The 18,248-nt window shown below is 45.2% G+C and overlaps 2 protein-coding genes across 3 annotated transcripts in view; one reads left to right on the forward strand and one right to left on the reverse strand.

Moving 5' to 3' along the window:
- CCNE2 (cyclin E2) lies at positions 1-18,054 on the forward strand. Of its 2 annotated transcripts, none has more exons than XM_082045693.1 (12): positions 1-66; positions 1,836-1,874; positions 1,968-2,076; positions 2,250-2,309; positions 3,998-4,149; positions 9,403-9,538; positions 11,989-12,135; positions 13,397-13,492; positions 14,244-14,378; positions 15,185-15,296; positions 16,113-16,267; positions 16,693-18,054. In XM_082045693.1, the coding sequence occupies exons 2-12, from the start codon at positions 1,861-1,863 to the stop codon at positions 16,792-16,794; spliced, it is 1,218 nt and encodes a 405-aa protein (XP_081901819.1). In that variant the 5' UTR covers positions 1-66; positions 1,836-1,860; the 3' UTR covers positions 16,795-18,054. The 2 variants fall into 2 exon arrangements, with proteins under 2 accessions (XP_081901819.1, XP_081901820.1); XM_082045694.1 differs by having other exon boundaries at positions 2,253-2,309.
- INTS8 (integrator complex subunit 8) overlaps positions 17,992-18,248 on the reverse strand; it is a 24,877-nt gene continuing 24,620 nt past the window's right edge. The window contains exon 27 of the mRNA XM_082045692.1: positions 17,992-18,201. Coding sequence (XP_081901818.1) covers positions 18,085-18,201 — 117 coding nt within the window. The 3' untranslated portion in view covers positions 17,992-18,084. The remainder of the gene's footprint in view (positions 18,202-18,248) is intronic.

The raw sequence follows: 18,248 nt of genomic DNA on the forward strand, positions 1-18,248 counted from the left end.
CCGCGCTATATAGCGACTTGGCGCCGGCGCCAGCTGAGCAGCGCGGCCCGGGCGGCAGCGACAGAGGTGCGCGGGGAGTGACGGTCGGGGGTCCCGCTGGTGGAGATGGGGATATGGGAGGCGGGGGGCGCGGTGGCTGTGGTGATGATGATGGTGCGGATGATGATGAGGATGGTAGTGGTGGTTATGATGGTGCGGATGATGATGGTAATGGGGGTGCCATGGGTTATGATGGTTGTGCCGTGAGTTATGATAGTGATGCTGGCAGTACCGGTAGCAATGGTGGTGGCGGTCCCGGCAGACCTGGTGCCGGTGTGGGGGGATGCAAGGGGCGCAGTCGCGGAGGAGTGGCGCGGGCCGGGAGCGGGAGCGGTGAGGCGGGCTGCCCGCCCGGGCACGGTTTTGGAGGGAGAGCGACTGAGAGGGCGGGGGGGTGGGTGTCCGCCCGCGGCCCGGTGCAGCCCGCGGTGCCCTCCCGCCCGGGGCAGGCAGCGCTGCAGGACGCCGCGCTGAGGGGCCACGGCCCGGGCGGGCACCGCCGGCGGGAGACAGCGCGGCGGGCCGGGGTGTCGGCGGGAGCCCGCCATCGCCTCTCACCTACCCACCCCCACCCCACCCCGGGGCCACCCGGCGGCGGAAAGGCCCGTGGGGGTGGCGGGGAGCGGGCTGCTGGGTTTTGGAGGGAGACGGGCGCGGTGGGGGCGGGGAAGCCGGCCGAGCCGCTTGGCGGGCTGACCCCGATCGCCGGCCCGCGCCGCCCGCCCTCACCCCACCCCACCCCGGCGGGTCCCGGCTTCTCCCGCCGTGGTCAGTAGGATAAGAGCTTGGCGAGGAGGGCGCCTGGTGGGGACACCCCCTCACAGCCCCTGATCTCTGAGGGGTCCCGGCGCCAGCCCGCTCTGAGGGACGCTGGGGTGTCCCCCACCTTGTGTGGGATCCCTCCCTGATATGAGATCCCCCCGAGAGAAGGTGTCTGGGCGAGGGGGGGGTTGATGTTCCCCTGTGCGGGGCTGCCGTCCCGGCAGGCCCACCCCCCACTTCCCCCTCAGGTTTTGGAGGGAGCCTGGCTCGCAGCAAGGCGGGAGCGCGGGGGAGGGGGTGTCGCGGTCCTGCCCTGCTCCCTGCCCCTCTCACGCGTCCCCTCAGCACCCCTCGCCTCACGGCGGGGAGGGTGGCAGGCGGCGGCTTGGCTGCTTTTGGAGGGAGAGCGATCGCGGGTAGCGGCGATGCCCCCCAACCTGACCCCCGCTGCGCCCCGGGGCTGGCCGAGCCGCCCCCCGGCCCGGCGCGGCGCAGCGCAGGCCGCCGCCTCCCCGCTCTCTGCAAATTGGCGCGGAACCGGCGCGGCGGGAGCGCGGGCGGCCCGGCACTGCACGGCACAGCCCGGCAGGTGTGGGGGGCCGGTGGTGAAATCTTCCCCGAGGGAGCCGCTGCACCGGCAAAACGTGTGTCTGCGTGGGTGCCTGGTGGCTGCAGTAGGCAGGGTGCAGAGGGAGTGTGGGGGGGGTCACAGCCTCACAGAGCACCCCCCCACACGTCCTCTTGAGTGGGAGATGTTCCTTTACAGTCGTGTCCTCCCCCTGCCCCATCCCCATGGCCAGATAAGCCCAGCTCACCTGAGCCTAACTGCCCACTGGCATATGTGGGCGTCCCTGTGTGCTGGCGTAACCGCCAGCAGCATGTGGAACTGCTGGTGGTTAAATGCCAGAGTCCTTTGCTGGAGCATTCCTTGCTTGTGCCCTCCTATTTCAGTTGTCTTATGATGCAAAGTGCGGAACTTGGTCCTAACTTCTTGAGCATAAGTTAACTGAGCTTATGCTATTCCTTTGTTCCAGGTAGAGATCTTCCAACCCAAAGAAGATGTCAAGACGCAGGTAAACTGTTAAGCATTGTAATATACCAAGCTTATCTGTATTCATCTAACAACTGCTGCTTGCTAATGTTTAATGTCTTTTTGGTCTTTGCAGTAGCCGGTTGCAAGCCAAGCAGCAGCAGCCACTGTCATGTCAAGAAGAGTCTCCACAGGAACTGCAGGCACCAGAACATCTTCAGAGCAGAAAAAAGAGAACAGCAGAGGTGACCAATTTGGGCGACTTGAAAAGTTTAATAATATTGAGAGTTCTTCAGTGCATTTGGACGGGAAAATCTTTGAGTTAGAAAGTGGGGCAGGGGTAACAACAGTTTGCTTTAGCTTTAGAGGTGGGTATGCTGGTCATTGTCAGTGCATTGATGTGTGTCTCCCTTCTCAGCAGGAGATTAAGAAAAAAGAAGATGGGAAAATTGCAAAAAAGCATCAATATGAGATTAAGGTAATTCAATCCTGATTACTAGTTCAAACTAGGCAAGGGAGTCCATCTGTTTTTTGTTGGTGAGTGTGAAGTTGTGCATTCCACACTAGAAAGTATTGAATAGGAAAAGTTTCTGTCTTCAGATATTAAAAGCTATGGGAGCTCTTCACCTTAGCATCTTTTAATGTGTTTTCAGCTTTTTGTACACATGGCTTTTTTGTTGATAAAGGGTCCTTCAATATGGAAACCACTGCAGAGTAAGGTTAGGTGTAAAAATGAGAATAAAACCAGATATTTCAGAATAATTCCACATGCAGAGCAGGTAAGGCCTAGGGGCAAGTCTAAACAAGATCATTGCACTTGTTTCAACCTAAGGTGTGGTTTCACGGCCATTTAGTTAAGAAGGCTCATAACCATGCAGGCCCTCTTTACTTACATCTATCAGTTCTTTTGATTGTTTAAATCAATGTAGGAATCTGTTTTAACTAACATAGGCTAATCCTAATTTGATTGAGGGACTTCACAGTTGTTTATTTTAAAGTAGATTAGTAAAATAATGTAACTCTCTCTTGCAAGCGATCCTGTTTGCAGTTGTTCAGTTTGTAAGGCAAATGAGACTAACAACTGTGCTGAAGCAAAATTCTGGTTGTGAAGTTGTCTTTGCAAATTTTATGTAGGGAAAAATGCTGTGTAAGTACGTCAGCTGAACTTGGGGTGGAACTGTGTGTCACAACTTACCTTTGCCAAAAGAGGGAAATCCTGCTCTCCTTTCCTTCCTTTATAGCTGGCCACACACTCCATCCCCTGCCTTGCTCCATTTTGGTTCTCTTTAAATGAAGAAATATGTAGGTTCAGCTTGCTGATTTGGCACTACAAAATGAGTTCATGTTCTGCCAGGTTAGTGGGTTCAATCAACCTAAAAGAGGGTTTGACAAGTATCAGAGCTGACAAAAGAAGGAAGGGGCATTGAAGATCACAGGAGAGAAGGAGCAGGATCTCCCTCTTCTTGTGGTTGTGTGCTGTTAAGATCAGTTCTGCTGGAATACATAACTTCGCTCTGGGAGTACAGAGTTAACTAAAGTAATCTAGAATTCATTCTTCGAAGCTTTCTGCATGAACAGCTCTGGGTTCTTCTCCCTTTGAGTCATTGCATCCTGTATTTGGCATTGGCAGGCTGAGAAAAAGTTCACAGCTTCTGCTTGCTCAGTGGATATCTAGCTCTGGAGCTGAGCTGGGTGGCTCCTCTCTGGAGTGCTTAATTGGAAGATAACAAGCTGCTGAATTTCCACTGAGAGACAGTAGAACCTCCACCCTCTCCTTTCTTTTCCCCCTGAGTAGATAAGTAGATATGACCAGCAACCACATGTCCTGTGTTTCAGTAGCAATGAGTACCTTTGCCCTGTGTACTGTGACTGAGCAGCTCAAGCAATGGACAAGTTACTTGTGGGGTCATACACTAAAGATGGTTGTCTTCCTCAAACCTGAGTTTCCAAAATTTATCAAATTTGTTTATACATGTTCTATCTTGATTACAAAAGGCTTTGACATTTAATATCTCTCTTTCTTGGTTTCAGTACTTGAATTGATGCCGAGGTCCAAAAAGACTAACATACATTACATATTACTATGTTGTTACTGTAATCTACTTCTTGCCTTTCTTCCTCTCATAGTAAAATCAGCATTTAAAAGATACCTTGTTTATGTTGCAGAGTTGTTGGCCGCCCACGATAACAGGAGGCATCTCGCCTTGCATAATTATTGAAACACCTCACAAAGAATCAGTAACCACTGACTTTTCAAGATTCAAAAAATACAGGTTCAGAAACCTCTTCATAAATCCATCACCTTTGCCAGAACTCAAGTAAGTTTACCAGATACAGCAGTTGTTGATGTTTTATGAAATATGCTGAACTACTGTAGTAAAATCTTTTTGTTTTATTGTGTTTGTATAATAGTGGGCAGTATTCAACCTGTACTTCTGCTTGTCTCCTCATCATCAACAATTTGATGTCCAAAAAAAGACAGAAATTCTGTAGGATTTTTCCCCCCTGATCTTATACAGACACACTGGGCAGATAATTTTCTCCTTTCAGAGCTGTCCTTTTATAACTTAAAACTGGACACTCTAAGAGGTTAAGAGGCATATAATGATTAAACTAACTTCTTTCAGTGCTATTGGAACTGAGTGGCAAAAAAAATACTAAGCAAAATTTTCTTTAAGCTTGGTGCAGTTACAGTTCCAGAAAGTTTAACTTCTGCAGAGGAATAGATTAGCTGACTAAATTGGTTTTTAGCAAGTTGTTGGAAACTGCTGGATACCAACGATGTGCTCAGATACAGAATTCCATGTAAGTTTAATCCTTGATGTTTACTTCTTGCCAATAGGCATCCGGTAAAGCTGAGCTCCATCCTTTCTGATGAGCTGAGTTTTATTTACTGTCTCCTGCCTTTTCATGCTTTCTGAACTGCTGCAGGAAGATCATAGTAGTGTCTGCCCACTTAAATGGGGGAGACTTGTGCATTAAACAAGCAAGTATCTCTCCAGCTTTTAACTTATGATGGCAGCAGAATGGAAATGATCTGGGTTAGAATTTGAAGGTGATGCCAGTGATCAGGTCTGCTTAATCTCTCTCTGCTTCTGCTTGGGTAGAGATAAATAGATAACTCCAACAATTTCAGTAGGAAATAAGCATTATATTGATTAACATGCTGTCTCCTTTAGAAACTGTAGGATTTGAATTATATTTAAGAAAAAACTCACATAAATTCATAATAACAATAATTACAAAATAAAACCAAGCCACATTATTCATAGAATCATTTTGTTTGGAAAAGACCTTTAAGATCATTCAGTCCAACTGTTAACCTAACACTGCCAAGTCCACCAGTAAACCATCTACACATCTTTTAAACACCTCCAGGAAAGGTGAATCCACTGCTTCCCTGGGCAGCCTGTTCAAATGCCTGACAACACTTTCCTTGAAGACATTTCTCCTAATATCCCATCTAAACCTTCACTGGCACAACCTGAGGACATTTCCTCTCATCCTATCACTTGTTACCTGGGACCAACACCCTCCCTGCTACAATCTCCTTTCAGGTAGTTGTAGACAGCGATAACGTCTCTTCTCAGCCTCCTTTTCTCCAGGCTAAACAGCCCCAGTTCCCTCAGCTGCTCCTCATGAGACTTGTGCTCCAGACCCCTCACCAGCTTCTTTGCCCTTCTCTGAACTCTTTCCAGCACCTCAATGTCTTTCTTGTAGTGAGGGGCCCAAAACTGAACACAGTATTCAAGGTGAGGCCTCACCAGCTCTGAGTACAAGCGGACAATCCCTCCTCTAGTCCTGCTGGCCACACTACTGCTGATACAAGCCAGGATGCTGTTGGCCTTTTTGGCTACCTGGGCACACTGCTGGCTCATGTTCAGCCGGCTGCCAACCAACACCCCCAGGTCATTTTCTGCTGGGCAGCTTTCCAGCCACTCTTCCCCGAATCTGTAGTGTTACCTGGGTTGTTGTGACCCAAGTGCAGGACCTGGCACTTGGCCTTGTTAAACCTTATACGATTGGCCTCAGCCTGTTGGTCCAGATCCCTCTGTAGAGGCTTCCTGGCCTCAAGCAGATCAACACTCCCACCCAACTTGATGTCATCTACAAACTTACTGAGGGTGCACTTGATCACCTTGTCCAGATCACTGATAAAGGGAGTAAACTGAACTGGCCCCAATACTGAGACCTGGGAAACACCACTTGTGATCGGCCGCCAACTGGATTTTACTCTATTCACCACAACTCTTTGGGCCCAGCCCTCCAGGCAGTTCTTTACCCAGTGAAGAGCATGGCTGTCGAAGCCATGGGCTGCCAGCTTCTCCAGGAGAATGCTATGGGAAACAGTGTTAAAGGCTTTACTGAAGTGTAAGTAGCAACATCCACAGCCTTTTTCTCCTCCACTAAGCTGGTCACCTTGTCATAGGAGACAAGGTTAGTCAAGCAGGACCTGCCTTTCATGAAACTGTGTGGACTGGGCCTGATCGTCTGGTTGTCCTGTAAGAGCCACATGATGGCACTCAGTATGATCTGCTCTATCATCATCCTCCTTCTGGCCCATCTTGTAGATGTGTGTCACATTTACCAACTTCCTGTCATCTGGGACCTCCCTGGTTAGCCAGGACTGCTGGTGAATGATGGAAAGTGGCTTGGTGAGCACCTCTGCCAGCTCCCTCAGCACCCTTGGGTGGATCCCATCCAGCCTATAGACCTGTTTGTGTCTAAGGGGTGTAGCAGGTCACTAACCATTTCCCCTTGGGTTATGGAGGCTTCATTCTGCTGCTTCTGGCTGAGGTGGATGGATACTCAGAGAACAACTGGTCTTACTGTTAAAGACTGAGGGAGAGAAGGCATTAAGTACCGCAGCCTTTTCCTCATCCTTTGTCACTATGTTTCCCCGCCATCCAATAGGGGATGGAGGCTCTCCTTAGTCTTCCTTTTGTTGTGCATATATTTATGGAAACATTTTTTGTCTTCTGTGGCAGAAGCCAGATTAAGTTCTCATTGGGCTTTGGCCCTTCTAATTTTCTCTCTACACAACCTCATGACATCCTTGTAGTCCTCCTGAATTACCCCTCCCTTCTTCCAAAGGTTATAAACTCTCATTTTTTTCCTGAGTTCCAGCCAAAGCTCTCTGTTCAGCCAGGCTGGTCTTCCCTGCTGGCTCATCTTTTGGCACATGGGGATGGCTTGCTTCTGCACCTTCAAGATTTCCTTCTTAAAGAGTGACCAGTCTTCCTGGACTCCTTTGCCCTTCAGAGCTGCCTTTCAAGGGACTCTGTCAGCCAAGGCTCCTAAACAGGCCAAACTCTGCCCTCTGGAAATCCAAGGTAGCAGTTCTGCTGACCACCCTCCTTCTCCAAGAATTGAAAACTTTATCAGTTCATGATCACTGTGCCCAAGGTGGCCTCCAACCATCACATGGCCCACAAGTCATTCTCTGCAAACAACAGGTCCAGTGGGCATCTTCCCTAGTTGGTTCCCTTACCAGGTGTGTCAGGAAGGTGTCTTCTGCAAGCTCCAGGAGCCTCTTGGACTGTTTCCTCTCTGCTGTGTTGTATTTTCAGCAGACATCTGGTAATTTGAAGTCCCTCATGAGAACAAGGGCTAGTGATTCTGAGACTTTTACCAGCTGCTTATGGAATATTTTGTCAGCCTCTTTATCCTGGTTGGGTGGTCTATAACAGATTCCCATTGTGATCTATCTGCCTTGTTGGCCGTCCCCCTGATTCTTACCTGTAAACACTCAACCCTGTTGGTCACCATCATCAAGCTCTAGACAGTCAAAACGCTACCTAACATACAGGGCTACCCCACCTCCTCTCCTTCTTTGCCTATCCCTTCTGAAGAGTCTATAGCCATCTAATGCAGCACTCCAGTTGTGAGAGTCATTCCACCATGTTTCCATGATAGTGACTATATTGTAGTTGTTCTGCTGCACAATGGCTTTCCAGCTCCTCTTGTTTGTTGCCCATGCTGTGTACATTGGTGTAGATGCACTTCATTTGGGCTACTGATCCCACCACCTTTCTGGGGAAAGAAGCCCTAATTCTTACATGACCACTCTCAGGCACTTCCATGGTTTCTAACGCATCAATAACCCTTGTGCCTTTGCTACCACACAGCTCTCCATCCCCTACCTGCACAGAAATGGCAGACTGAAGGGCCTCACTTGCACACCATCCCTCAAATATTGCCATATTGCACTCAGGCTTATGTCTAGCGAGCCTGGTTTTATCTGTTTCCCCCTTCAAATCTAGTTTAAAGCTCTTTCAGTGAGCCCTGATAACTCCTGCGCAAAGATCCTTTTCCCGCTTTGAGACAAGTGTACTCTGTCTATTGCCAGCAGGCTTGGGTGTTTTGTAAACCAACTCATGAGCAAAAAACTCAAAATGTGCCCGTGACACCAAGTTCAGAGACAGCTGTTATTTTGCTGCATCTTCCTGTATATTCCCTTGTCATTCACTGCAACTGGAAAGACAAAGGAGAACCCTACTTGTGCTCCTGATCCCTTAACCAATCATCCACAAGGCCTGAAGTCTCTCTTGATTGCTCTCGAACTTCTTGTTGCAGCTTCATCACTGCCTACCTGAAAAATCAAGAATGGGTAACAACCTGAGAGCTGTACCAGGCTGAGAAGTTTTTTCTTCGCATCTTTAACCCAGGCCCCAGGAAGACAGCAGACTTCCTTGAGAAGTGGGTCCAGTCTGCATATTGGGCCTTCTGTTCCCTTCATAAGGCATCTTGATGACAACGACCCGTCTTTTATTCTTTATGGAAGCAGTTTTGAGACAGGGTGTAGGCCGACTTGACCTCAGCAACACCTCTAAGCTAGATAAACCATTTTCCTTGTTAATTTTTGGTTCCACTTGCCAAAGCCTTATACTTACTCTACAGGGCACCTGGGAAGGTGAGGTAGTCACAGAGGAGACACACTGAGCAGGCACTTGTCATCATTGTCCCCTATCCCTTAAGTCACCCTGTTCAGTCAGGTGGAGAGAGGACTTGGAATCCTCCACACCACGTGTCCCATCTGCCTGCTGTTTTTCTCACAATAGCCTGTTTCTGAGCCTCAAGGTACGTTAGAAAAGGAAGGGATGGATAAGTGACTTTTAAACACCATCTGTAAATGTATTTCTCAAACCAACACAGACAACTTTGTGTATATTTTGTGTTTCTTGGGGAGTGGGGTGTTTTGTTTGTTGTTTTTTTTTTTTTTTCCTTTCTTTTTTTTTAATGGGGAGGGTTTGGTTTTTATCTTGCTCTCTGGACAGCCACCTAACTAGGCAAACTAGGAAACTGATTGTATGTGCAACTTTGGGATGCACACATTCAGTTTTTTGGCTGTTCTGTAAAACTGGACTTGCTGATGATCTTGGCAAACTGCTGTTGTGATGATGTAAAGTGTTCAAAGTATACCTGCAGTTTTCTAATTACCATAATGATCTTTTAGTATGCCGAAGTTTTCTTTTTGTTCCTCAATTTCTGTAAACAATAAATAATGTTTTTATACTCCTTTTGTGAAAGTACATATACTTAACAATGCTTTGTGTGACCTTTTTCTGTAGCTGGGGAAACTCCAAAGATGTCTGGCTCAATATCCTGAAGAAGGAGAACAGATATGCTCATTGCAAACATTTCACATCACTACATTCCAGTTTGCAGCCTCACATGAGATCGATACTGTTAGACTGGCTCTTAGAGGTACGTTCTTTCAGTTCCTTTGCCGCGTGTTACGTCTATGAAGCGGGCAGATAAAAGCGCAGCTTTTACATAAAGATCTAATAGCCAAATGTACTGTAATGATAAATTATAAAACAAGTTTGCAACAAAGGGGTTACAAGTTACTACTTTTGATCCTCTGGGTGAGCTCCGTTCAGTCTTGCCTGATGGGAGATGCTGAACCTTCCACACAGGGCAGTCAGCAACAGCACTTAATTTTTGCGCTCGCCATGCCACTTTCTGGGAAGAGGAGAAATCTAATTTTGAGACACTCGTATTGAAATTGCTATGGACAGATTAGTTATGGAGCTCTAACTTTACATCTTAGACTGTATCTAAGTCATGAGACAACTGCGTCTGTCTTGAGGACTTGAATTATTACCCACATCTACATCAAGACCTCTTAAATGTCTGCCTCTAACACTATTTTCTGACTAATTAGTGAACTTTTAATTCTACCCTATGAAGAGAGAGAGCAGAGGAAAGTAGTGCTTTTGTGGCTGACACCTGAAGGTTCTTGATGTAGACAGGTTTGTATTTGAAAAAGATTTCAAATAAATCATATCCATAGTCCAGTCTCATTACTGTACTTCAGGCTATTCCAGTTGTCAAACAAAATGGAAGCTCTCCGTCTTGGCAGCCTGCGCGAAGGAGTAGCGGTGTTGTAAATAGAGAGCTATGTTCTGGAGGCGTTTCCAAGAACTCTATGCTGAGCACATTCAGTCACCTCTGCCAAAAGCAACCATTGACTCATGCAGCCCTTGCCCCTCAGCAGAAGGGATCTTGCAGGTTTACCGATTCCATAACAAGTACTTGAGGGAAGCAGATGTTGGTGGCATCTTGCTGTCTTGGTGGGACAGTGCTAATGGCAGGGAATTTCAAGGGAGAGGAGAGGAGCGTTTGGCTTTCGTTTTCCCCCAAAATACATGGTGAATATGAAGCTACTTTGGTTGTGTACTTCACTGCTTCCTCTAATGTGTAATTTACATACCAGCATTAAACTGTATTTTGGTGCTTTTTTTAAAAAAAAATCTTGACCTCAGAAAATAATCCAATTTCCAAACAAAAATGTCAACAAGGGCCTTGTTGTTGTTGCCCAGCTCAGTGGTTTTGTATGCCACAGTGCACTAAAATCCCGGTGATTTTGAGTCGTCCAGTAGCTCCTAACATTTTCTTCTGTAACATCATAACTGAGATGCCTTTTAACGTGACTAAGCATTAATACTTATGTTTGGCCAATACACTTTTATACAAATTGTGCCATTTATTCATGGGTGGGCCTGTACATTTTGCCACATCAGTTGGCAAATATTAGATCACGTCTAAAAGAATGAGCTGTGGTGTTACTGCCAACCATTTGCATTTTTGGTGGTCAGGAAGGGTTTTAATTTGCAAATGGCCTTTCAACCTTATCTTAGGAAATAATTATTAAAAGTGAGATTTTATACTGGCTTTGTATCAAACTGAAATAATGAAGCAGGGCAGGAAGCTTGGATTTGGGATCTATTTCTTGGATATAATTTCCTGTTGACCATACGTAGATTGTAAGTAATTTATAGATATCTAACTAGTTTCTAGCTGTGGAAGGGATACAGAGTTGCAGATAAGATGGAGTTGTGGTAGACCCACCCAAATTCACTTAGAGATTAGAGGAAAGAGTAGGCCCCTGCATAGGCTCTCCAGGCCCAGGCAGTCTCCTTTCCTTTTTTGTTGATCTGGCATTTGAACCACTTTGATACAATGCAATTATTAAACCTTTTTCCTGCCAAGGGAGCTGTGTGGAGCAGATGGTCGTTCTGGCAGTTTTGTTCCTGTTTCACAGGGCTGTCTGTGCCCGAGGGGCTGTGTTCCTGCCTCTCCAGCAGAGCCCCCACTGGCAGGAGCTTCCAGGCTTATCTGCTGTACAGCCAAAGACTTTAAAGCTTTCCAGTGGTTCTGCCCTGGAACAGACCTACTAGGAATACAGGGAGGATCTGCTTGGTGACTTCAACTTGAGGCTTGAGCCCAGAGTATTCTTAATCAAGCAAATTAGTGGTTGGTTGCTGTTATTGTGTGGTTGGTTGTTTTTTTTTTTTTTTTTTTTCTTCCCTCAATGAGCCTTTCTTCTTTTGGTAGAAAATTGTACTTGTTTTTAGGAAAACAATGCGATTTAGATTCGAAAAAGTATACTTTGGGAGTGTGTTAGTGCATCACAGCCAATCCATAGTTAGGTGGGAGCATGGGAAATACTTTTCCCAGTCCCATACTAACCACTACATCCTAACACACCCGGGTGTGTGACAGCTTGGATAGTTAGTGCATGCCAAAGATCAAATTGTGCATACTGTGTTTTACTGTTAAAACTTGAATACTCCAATGTGTGTACATAGAGTATTTTAATAGAAATCTGAACTGTTTGGGTTTTGTTTTTTTTTTTTTCTTCCTGTTTGTAGGTATGTGAGGTGTATGCACTCCACAGGGAAACCTTCTACCTAGCTCAAGACTTTTTTGATAGATTCATGTTGACACAAAAGAACATTAACAAGAGCATGCTTCAGCTCATAGGAATTACCTCATTATTCATTGCCTCCAAACTTGAGGTAAGAAACTCTGTTATGGGGAGGAGGATATTAAGTTTGTAGTAACTAAAAAGACAGTGATAACATATTTATTTATTCTCTCTGAACCCTTTGGACTTGATGGTGTACATACAACACTGAAGGTCAGAAGGGGAATTTATTTTCTCTTCCTTCAGTTGTGTATATGTCAATCTCTTGGAGTGTAGTCTTTGTCCTCCCTTTCCTTAGCAGCAGGGAAGGAGCCCACAAAAACTTAAAAGGTATGCAAATGTGCTAGGAGTAGTTTTGTTTTTTCTATTTCCAAATATACAGCAACTGCAAACAATCTCAGGAATGGGTGTGGGACTTGAACAAAACCAAGGCTGGCTCAAACTGCCTGTACGTCAGGCTGATATCCCTGTAAATCCATTTAGTGGAGGTTTTTCTCCTTTAAAGATAACGTAATCTGTGCAGGGGTGGTGATGCATTACATTGCATGCTACATCTGTGAGCACAGAGCATATTTTTTTTTAAGTCTCCTTTTGTAGGTCATGGTAGGCTAGAGGAAAATTTGGGATATTGAATCTTTATACTTGGAAGCCCCTCAATCCGGCTGTTGTTCCTAAGGCCAAGGCACTGTGCTACAAGCAATTGCCTGTCCTAAGGAAGTGCGTGGGGCATCAGGCTGTGGAGCCAGCACGTAGAGAAGCAGTTCTGCTGGAAAGTTCTCTTTTGCTAACACACCTACCTACATGTGGCCCCAAGTGGCATGACTGGGTTGGCAAACTTCTTTGTTAACCACCCCTGCACCACGAATTTTGCCAGCTACAGTGGCTATGGGATTTTTTTCTCATCTTTTTCTAGCTTTTTTAAAATCAATAAAACTATATCAGCACTGACTAACATTGTGCATAACCTGCACCAGCAAGCCTTTTCTGTAACACCGCAGGGCGCTGTACATGAATTAAGGATGGTGTATGTTTTTTACATCAAATGGAATAGCTGAGTGGAAAGTGGCATAAATGGAAGGCTGTTCTGATTGCTTGGTCAGCATTTATTTCCCCAAGAGCTAAAAAAGTTGTAATACATCTATTGTGTTTTACAACAGACAATGTATAACGTGCTTGGTTTTAGTATCTCCTCATGCTGTAAGATTCAAGTCACATCATATAATAAGACTGTTCTTGCGTAAGAAATGTTAATGTTCCAATATGGACTGAAAAGTATTTGCCAGTATCTTTTCCAGCTTTCTTAGAACTGTAAGGCACTACAATCTTCACTTTTCCTCTCCCTCCCTTTAAAGGAAATCTACGCTCCTAAAATACAGGAATTTGCTTACGTCACTGATGGTGCTTGCAGTGAAGATGATATTGTAAGAATGGAACTCATTATGTTAAAGGTAATAACTTTGCTGTGTTTTAAGTGCTTGTTGAGAGACTGTCCAGCTGAACCTTGTGTTCTGATGTCATTTATCAGCTTAGAAAAGGAACACGTTTAGTATGTCCCTCTTTCTGCAGAACAGTGAAGGCTCCATTGTATGTGCAGCAGACCTCTAAAGGCCCTGGCTGGGGTGAAGTCTGTGTCTGTTAGAAAAGGACAGGGTTCTCTTGCTTGTAGGGAAGTGAAGGCTCTTGACAGGTACAGCCCCGCAGGCTGTCGCTGCAAGGTGTTGCACTTGCCACCAGGGTCCTTTGTTGGCCAGGAACAGGGGTCACTAGGAGAGCATGCAAAGAACTGACACTACCCAGTGCTCCTTGTGTGGGAAAGGATCCACCTTTACCATCACAGAACTCCTACATTTATTCTTTGTTAGTCAATACTGGTTGCAGGTTCAGGCAGGCAGCCTGGAGACTCGGGGGAAATCCGCTGCTTTCCCAGCTTCTGAGTGGGGAGGATACATAAGATCCAACTGCGCAGGCACAGGGAAGGGGGTTGAGATAGACACATTTTTGTGCTGATCGTAACGCAGCCTGTACAAAAAACAGTGAGAAAGAAATCTAACTTGAGTATTTGTATTTGAAATTGTACATAATCTTTAGCATCTTCCCAGGATCTGTCCAATAAACTGAGCAAACTTGGAACAGGATGGGAAAAGAGATCAGGGCGCAGAACTACCCTTCTGTGCTAAACTGTTTGTTTAATATCCACAGGCTTTAAAATGGGAACTCTGTCCAGTGACAATCATCTCTTGGCTGAACCTCTATCTTCAAGTGGATGCGCTAAAGGATGTTCCAAAAGTGCTGCTACCTCAGTATTCTCAGGAAAAATTCATCCAGATAGCACAGGTAGGTTGTAAACTGTATCAAAAAATCCTCTTTGGAGTGATTAAAGCACAATTGAACACTATGCTCAAAAAACTGATTCAGAAAATGCATGTCCTCGTTCTGCCTCACCTGTCACTTTGTTAGGGAATGTGCAAGTTTGACTGCCAGAGAAGCATATTCAGCTTTGAGGGGAACCACCCATGTGTTTGTTTCTCTGCTTTCACGTATTTTAAGACTTTTCTGTACAATGGAAAAATAAAAATCCATCCTTTTTAATCCCTATAGCAATCTGCAAATAGCAGACTGTGGCAACAGCTCTGAGGGTGGATAATTTAAGATAATTTAGGACAGTTAACTGTTTTTACCTGTATTATCTGTAACAGCATTTCTGTGTATCTGCCTAGAAGGCAGTCTGAGAAGTGTTTTGACTACTGGGCTTCAATTTTTATGGGCATGTGTTGTGTCCAACCTCAGAGCGGTTTGCTGAAGAGCAGACTGGTCTAAGTCACTGAGCTGCTGGGTAGTATTTTAAGAAAACACCTTCCTGAAGCTCTGTTAAGAGATTAAAGGCACATTTGCATCTGTCCAAGCAAAGTGTCTTGCATGTTACTGGTAAAAATGCAAATTGATTTGTGTCATGACTAGGTAAGACCCACTTTAACTGAAATTGGTGCCAAAAATAAATTAGATGCATGCATCTGATGCTAGAAAGGTCAGCCATGTTATAGTGTGTAGGCTGTTGCATGCCTTGCAGTTTCTGAGACAGCTAATATACTAATATTGAAGTAGCATCTGGTTAAAATTTTCTCCCCTCTTTATTTCTTCAGCTCTTAGACCTGTGTATTCTGGATGTGAACTCTTTGGACTTCCAGTACAGAACACTAGCTGCTGCAGCGCTCTGCCACTATACCTCAATTGAAGTAGTTAAGAAAGCTTCAGGTAAGAAGCCTTTGTAAAGCTAAGCTTGGTCTTGTTAGGCAGTAAATTCTGAAAGCTGTTAGATGCCTCAGGCTGCTAATAGTGTACCAGTTTACCTGGCTGCCAAAGAGCAAAAGCTATGTGAGCATGAAGTTTGTTCTTCTGTTCTGTGGGAGTTCTTTTTCCCCGTTTCACATCTTCCTACCACTATTTAAAACGTTACAAAGACTCAAAAAAGAAGGAAACGCTTTCAGAAGCATGATCTTAGCCATGGAAATGATGCAGATTTATCTTTGCTTTTGGGCTAATATTGCTGCTCTGTGAATTTGTTGTTTAGGGAGCTGTTAGCTACAAATTATTTGGCTACTTTTTCTCCTAAAATGTAGTTATCAAGCAGTCATCCTTGTCTGCCAGAAGCATTCAATTAACCTTTCTGCTAATTCTACCAGCCTGTCCCTTATGAACTGAAAAAACCCTCACCTTGAACTAAGCTCAGCACTTGTGTGTTGCCATAAAGGACTGTGACAATAGTGTATGTTTTTATAGTGTGAACCAAATTTTGTGCTCAAGCTGAAAAAAAATCTGTTCAGCCTCCCCTGATAAGCAACAGGAACCCTCATAGCTGCAAAGCTGCTTTGCTGAGACCTGTGCTCACCCCCGCTGTGTCACAACACTTTTGAGTAATGAGCACAAGGAAATGCTGGAAGTTTCTGGGAGGATGTTTCTGAAATTTTATCTGCAGTATTATGTACTGTTATTTTTAAATTTATGACCATATTGGAACACTGCGCAACTCCCCCATGATTTCCAAATATACTACTGTGTTCTACCCTCCAGGCTTAGATTGGGACAGCATTTCAGAGTGTGTAGAATGGATGGTTCCCTTTGCAAACGTGGCCAAAAAAGTCCCTGTGAAGCTGAAGAACTTTAAGAAGGTTGCAGTAGAAGATCGACATAACATCCAAACACACACAAACTACTTGGACATGCTGGTAGGTGGGCTGTGGAGTTGTTTGGGCAGTTGGGAACACATTACAGACCCCTCTGCCTGAGGCAGCCAGCACTGCCCCAGCACTTTCCTGCTCTCCCCAGGCCTGGCTCACCTCAGCCAGCATGGCCAGCAGTGCCCAGCCTTGGGTTTCTTGCCCCTGCTTGATGATGCTATAAACTAAAATTGTTTTATCGTAACACTCAGAAGCCATAAGCAAAGACTTGCATTAGAAGTACTGGTGAAGTGTTTAAAAGATAATAATCTTGTTGTGTAACATTGCTTTGTTGTTTTAATTCATTATCTTAATTCTGGAGTACTTGAATTGTACTGGCAGTGGGAGGAAGCACTGCTGAGATGTACTAGTGAAACAAAAAAAGTAGAACTTGTCACAGGTATTGACTGTCTTCTTCCTCCCCTAACACACAGGAAGAAGTTAACAGTGGAGCAGCATCTACTGCCCCAGGTCAGTTATCACCTGTTTCAACAGGAGGAATAATAACCCCTCCCAAAAGTACAGAGAAGAAGTGAAATAAGGACAACAAACATCACAAAGTTTCAGGAACAGGACTTGGTGCTTCAGAACAAGACCACACTAAAGGTGACTCCTGCTCTTTACTGCTACTTGAGACCAGGGCAGTAAAAGCAGCATCCAACAGAGCAGCAGCTGGAAATTGAGACCAGTGTCCCCCTGCAGACTTGATACAAGATCTAGACCAAGCATCCCTCCATGCTATCACAGGAGCTTGGGCTACTTTGGTCCATTCTCAGACATGACTTAGTTCAACTCTGACCATTCCTAACTTATGAATTTCAAAACTTTTTAAACATGGCTGAGTAGCCAAGTTTGTCCATTCAACCTACATGTCAAACTTGCTTCAACTCAGGCTAGCCATCCAGGAAACCTTAATGCCAGCTTGTACATATGACCTCTTCTTGACCTTTTCTTTTCTTGGTAAGGTCAGTTAGCCACCCATGAGCTCAGGCGCAGTATTACAGAGTTTACTTTTCTGAAACCACTCTGCCCTTGCAGTACAGTGTAGCCAGCCCTGTATCACACTGTAGCTCCACAGGAGGCTGATGAATTTAAGATGGCCCCTTAGGGCTGCTGTAAACTTCAGTTCTAGTGAATCACTGACCTCAAGCAAGAGTACAAGCAAAGAACCTGTAACTGGAAGAAGTGCAGTCCTTGAAGGAAGGAGTTCTGTTCTATAAGACCCAGCCACCAACTTTCAAGAGGAACAAACAACAAGAACTGGAGAGGGTATGGAAAAAAGTGAGCTGCTGGTATTCTACAACCACTCAAGTCATAGGAACAGTATTTTAAACTAACTGTGGAGTTGTATTTTATGAGTGTTTATGCACAGCATTAACTACTGTGTTTTCCTTGGGATATTCACTACCTCTGAATCACTTCTGTGATGAAGGGACAGTACTGGGAAAGATGGGTAATGGTCCTCATTCCTCTCTCAAGATGCTCCTACCTGTGCCCCACATCCAGGGACAAGTTGTATGTGACATCAAGCAGTCCACAAAGTTGCACTAGAGCATCAGGTGCTATCCACATCCATCTTAACCTCATGCTCTTAGCAAACTTGAATTCATGTCTTCTTCAAACAAGCCATTGTGGAACTAGCTGAAGTTGCTTCCAGCCTTCTGTACAGTTTGTAAAAATAAGGGGTTTATTATAAGATTTCATCTATTTCTAAGAAGATACTAGACTGTAAATGTTGTATAAAAATTTAAATGGATTTTTAAAATAATAAAGTCTTGAAAGATTTTTTTCACTTCTACAGTTTATAATAGTCTCCCAGCAGTAGTCTAGAAGTAAAGTTTTGCCATTGCTTGAAGAAACTTCTTTTTTCTCCTCTGTGCAGCAAGCTGTAGGACTTCCTCGGGATTGCTGGCATTCAGCTCTGTCTGGCCAATGGCTTTTATCTTGAAACAAAAGCAGAGACATCACTGGCAAAAGCCCCTCCAGTAAA

Source organism: Streptopelia decaocto (genome assembly GCF_964273445.1).
Source record: "Streptopelia decaocto genome assembly, chromosome: 2".
Classification (NCBI taxonomy): domain Eukaryota; kingdom Metazoa; phylum Chordata; class Aves; order Columbiformes; family Columbidae; genus Streptopelia; species Streptopelia decaocto.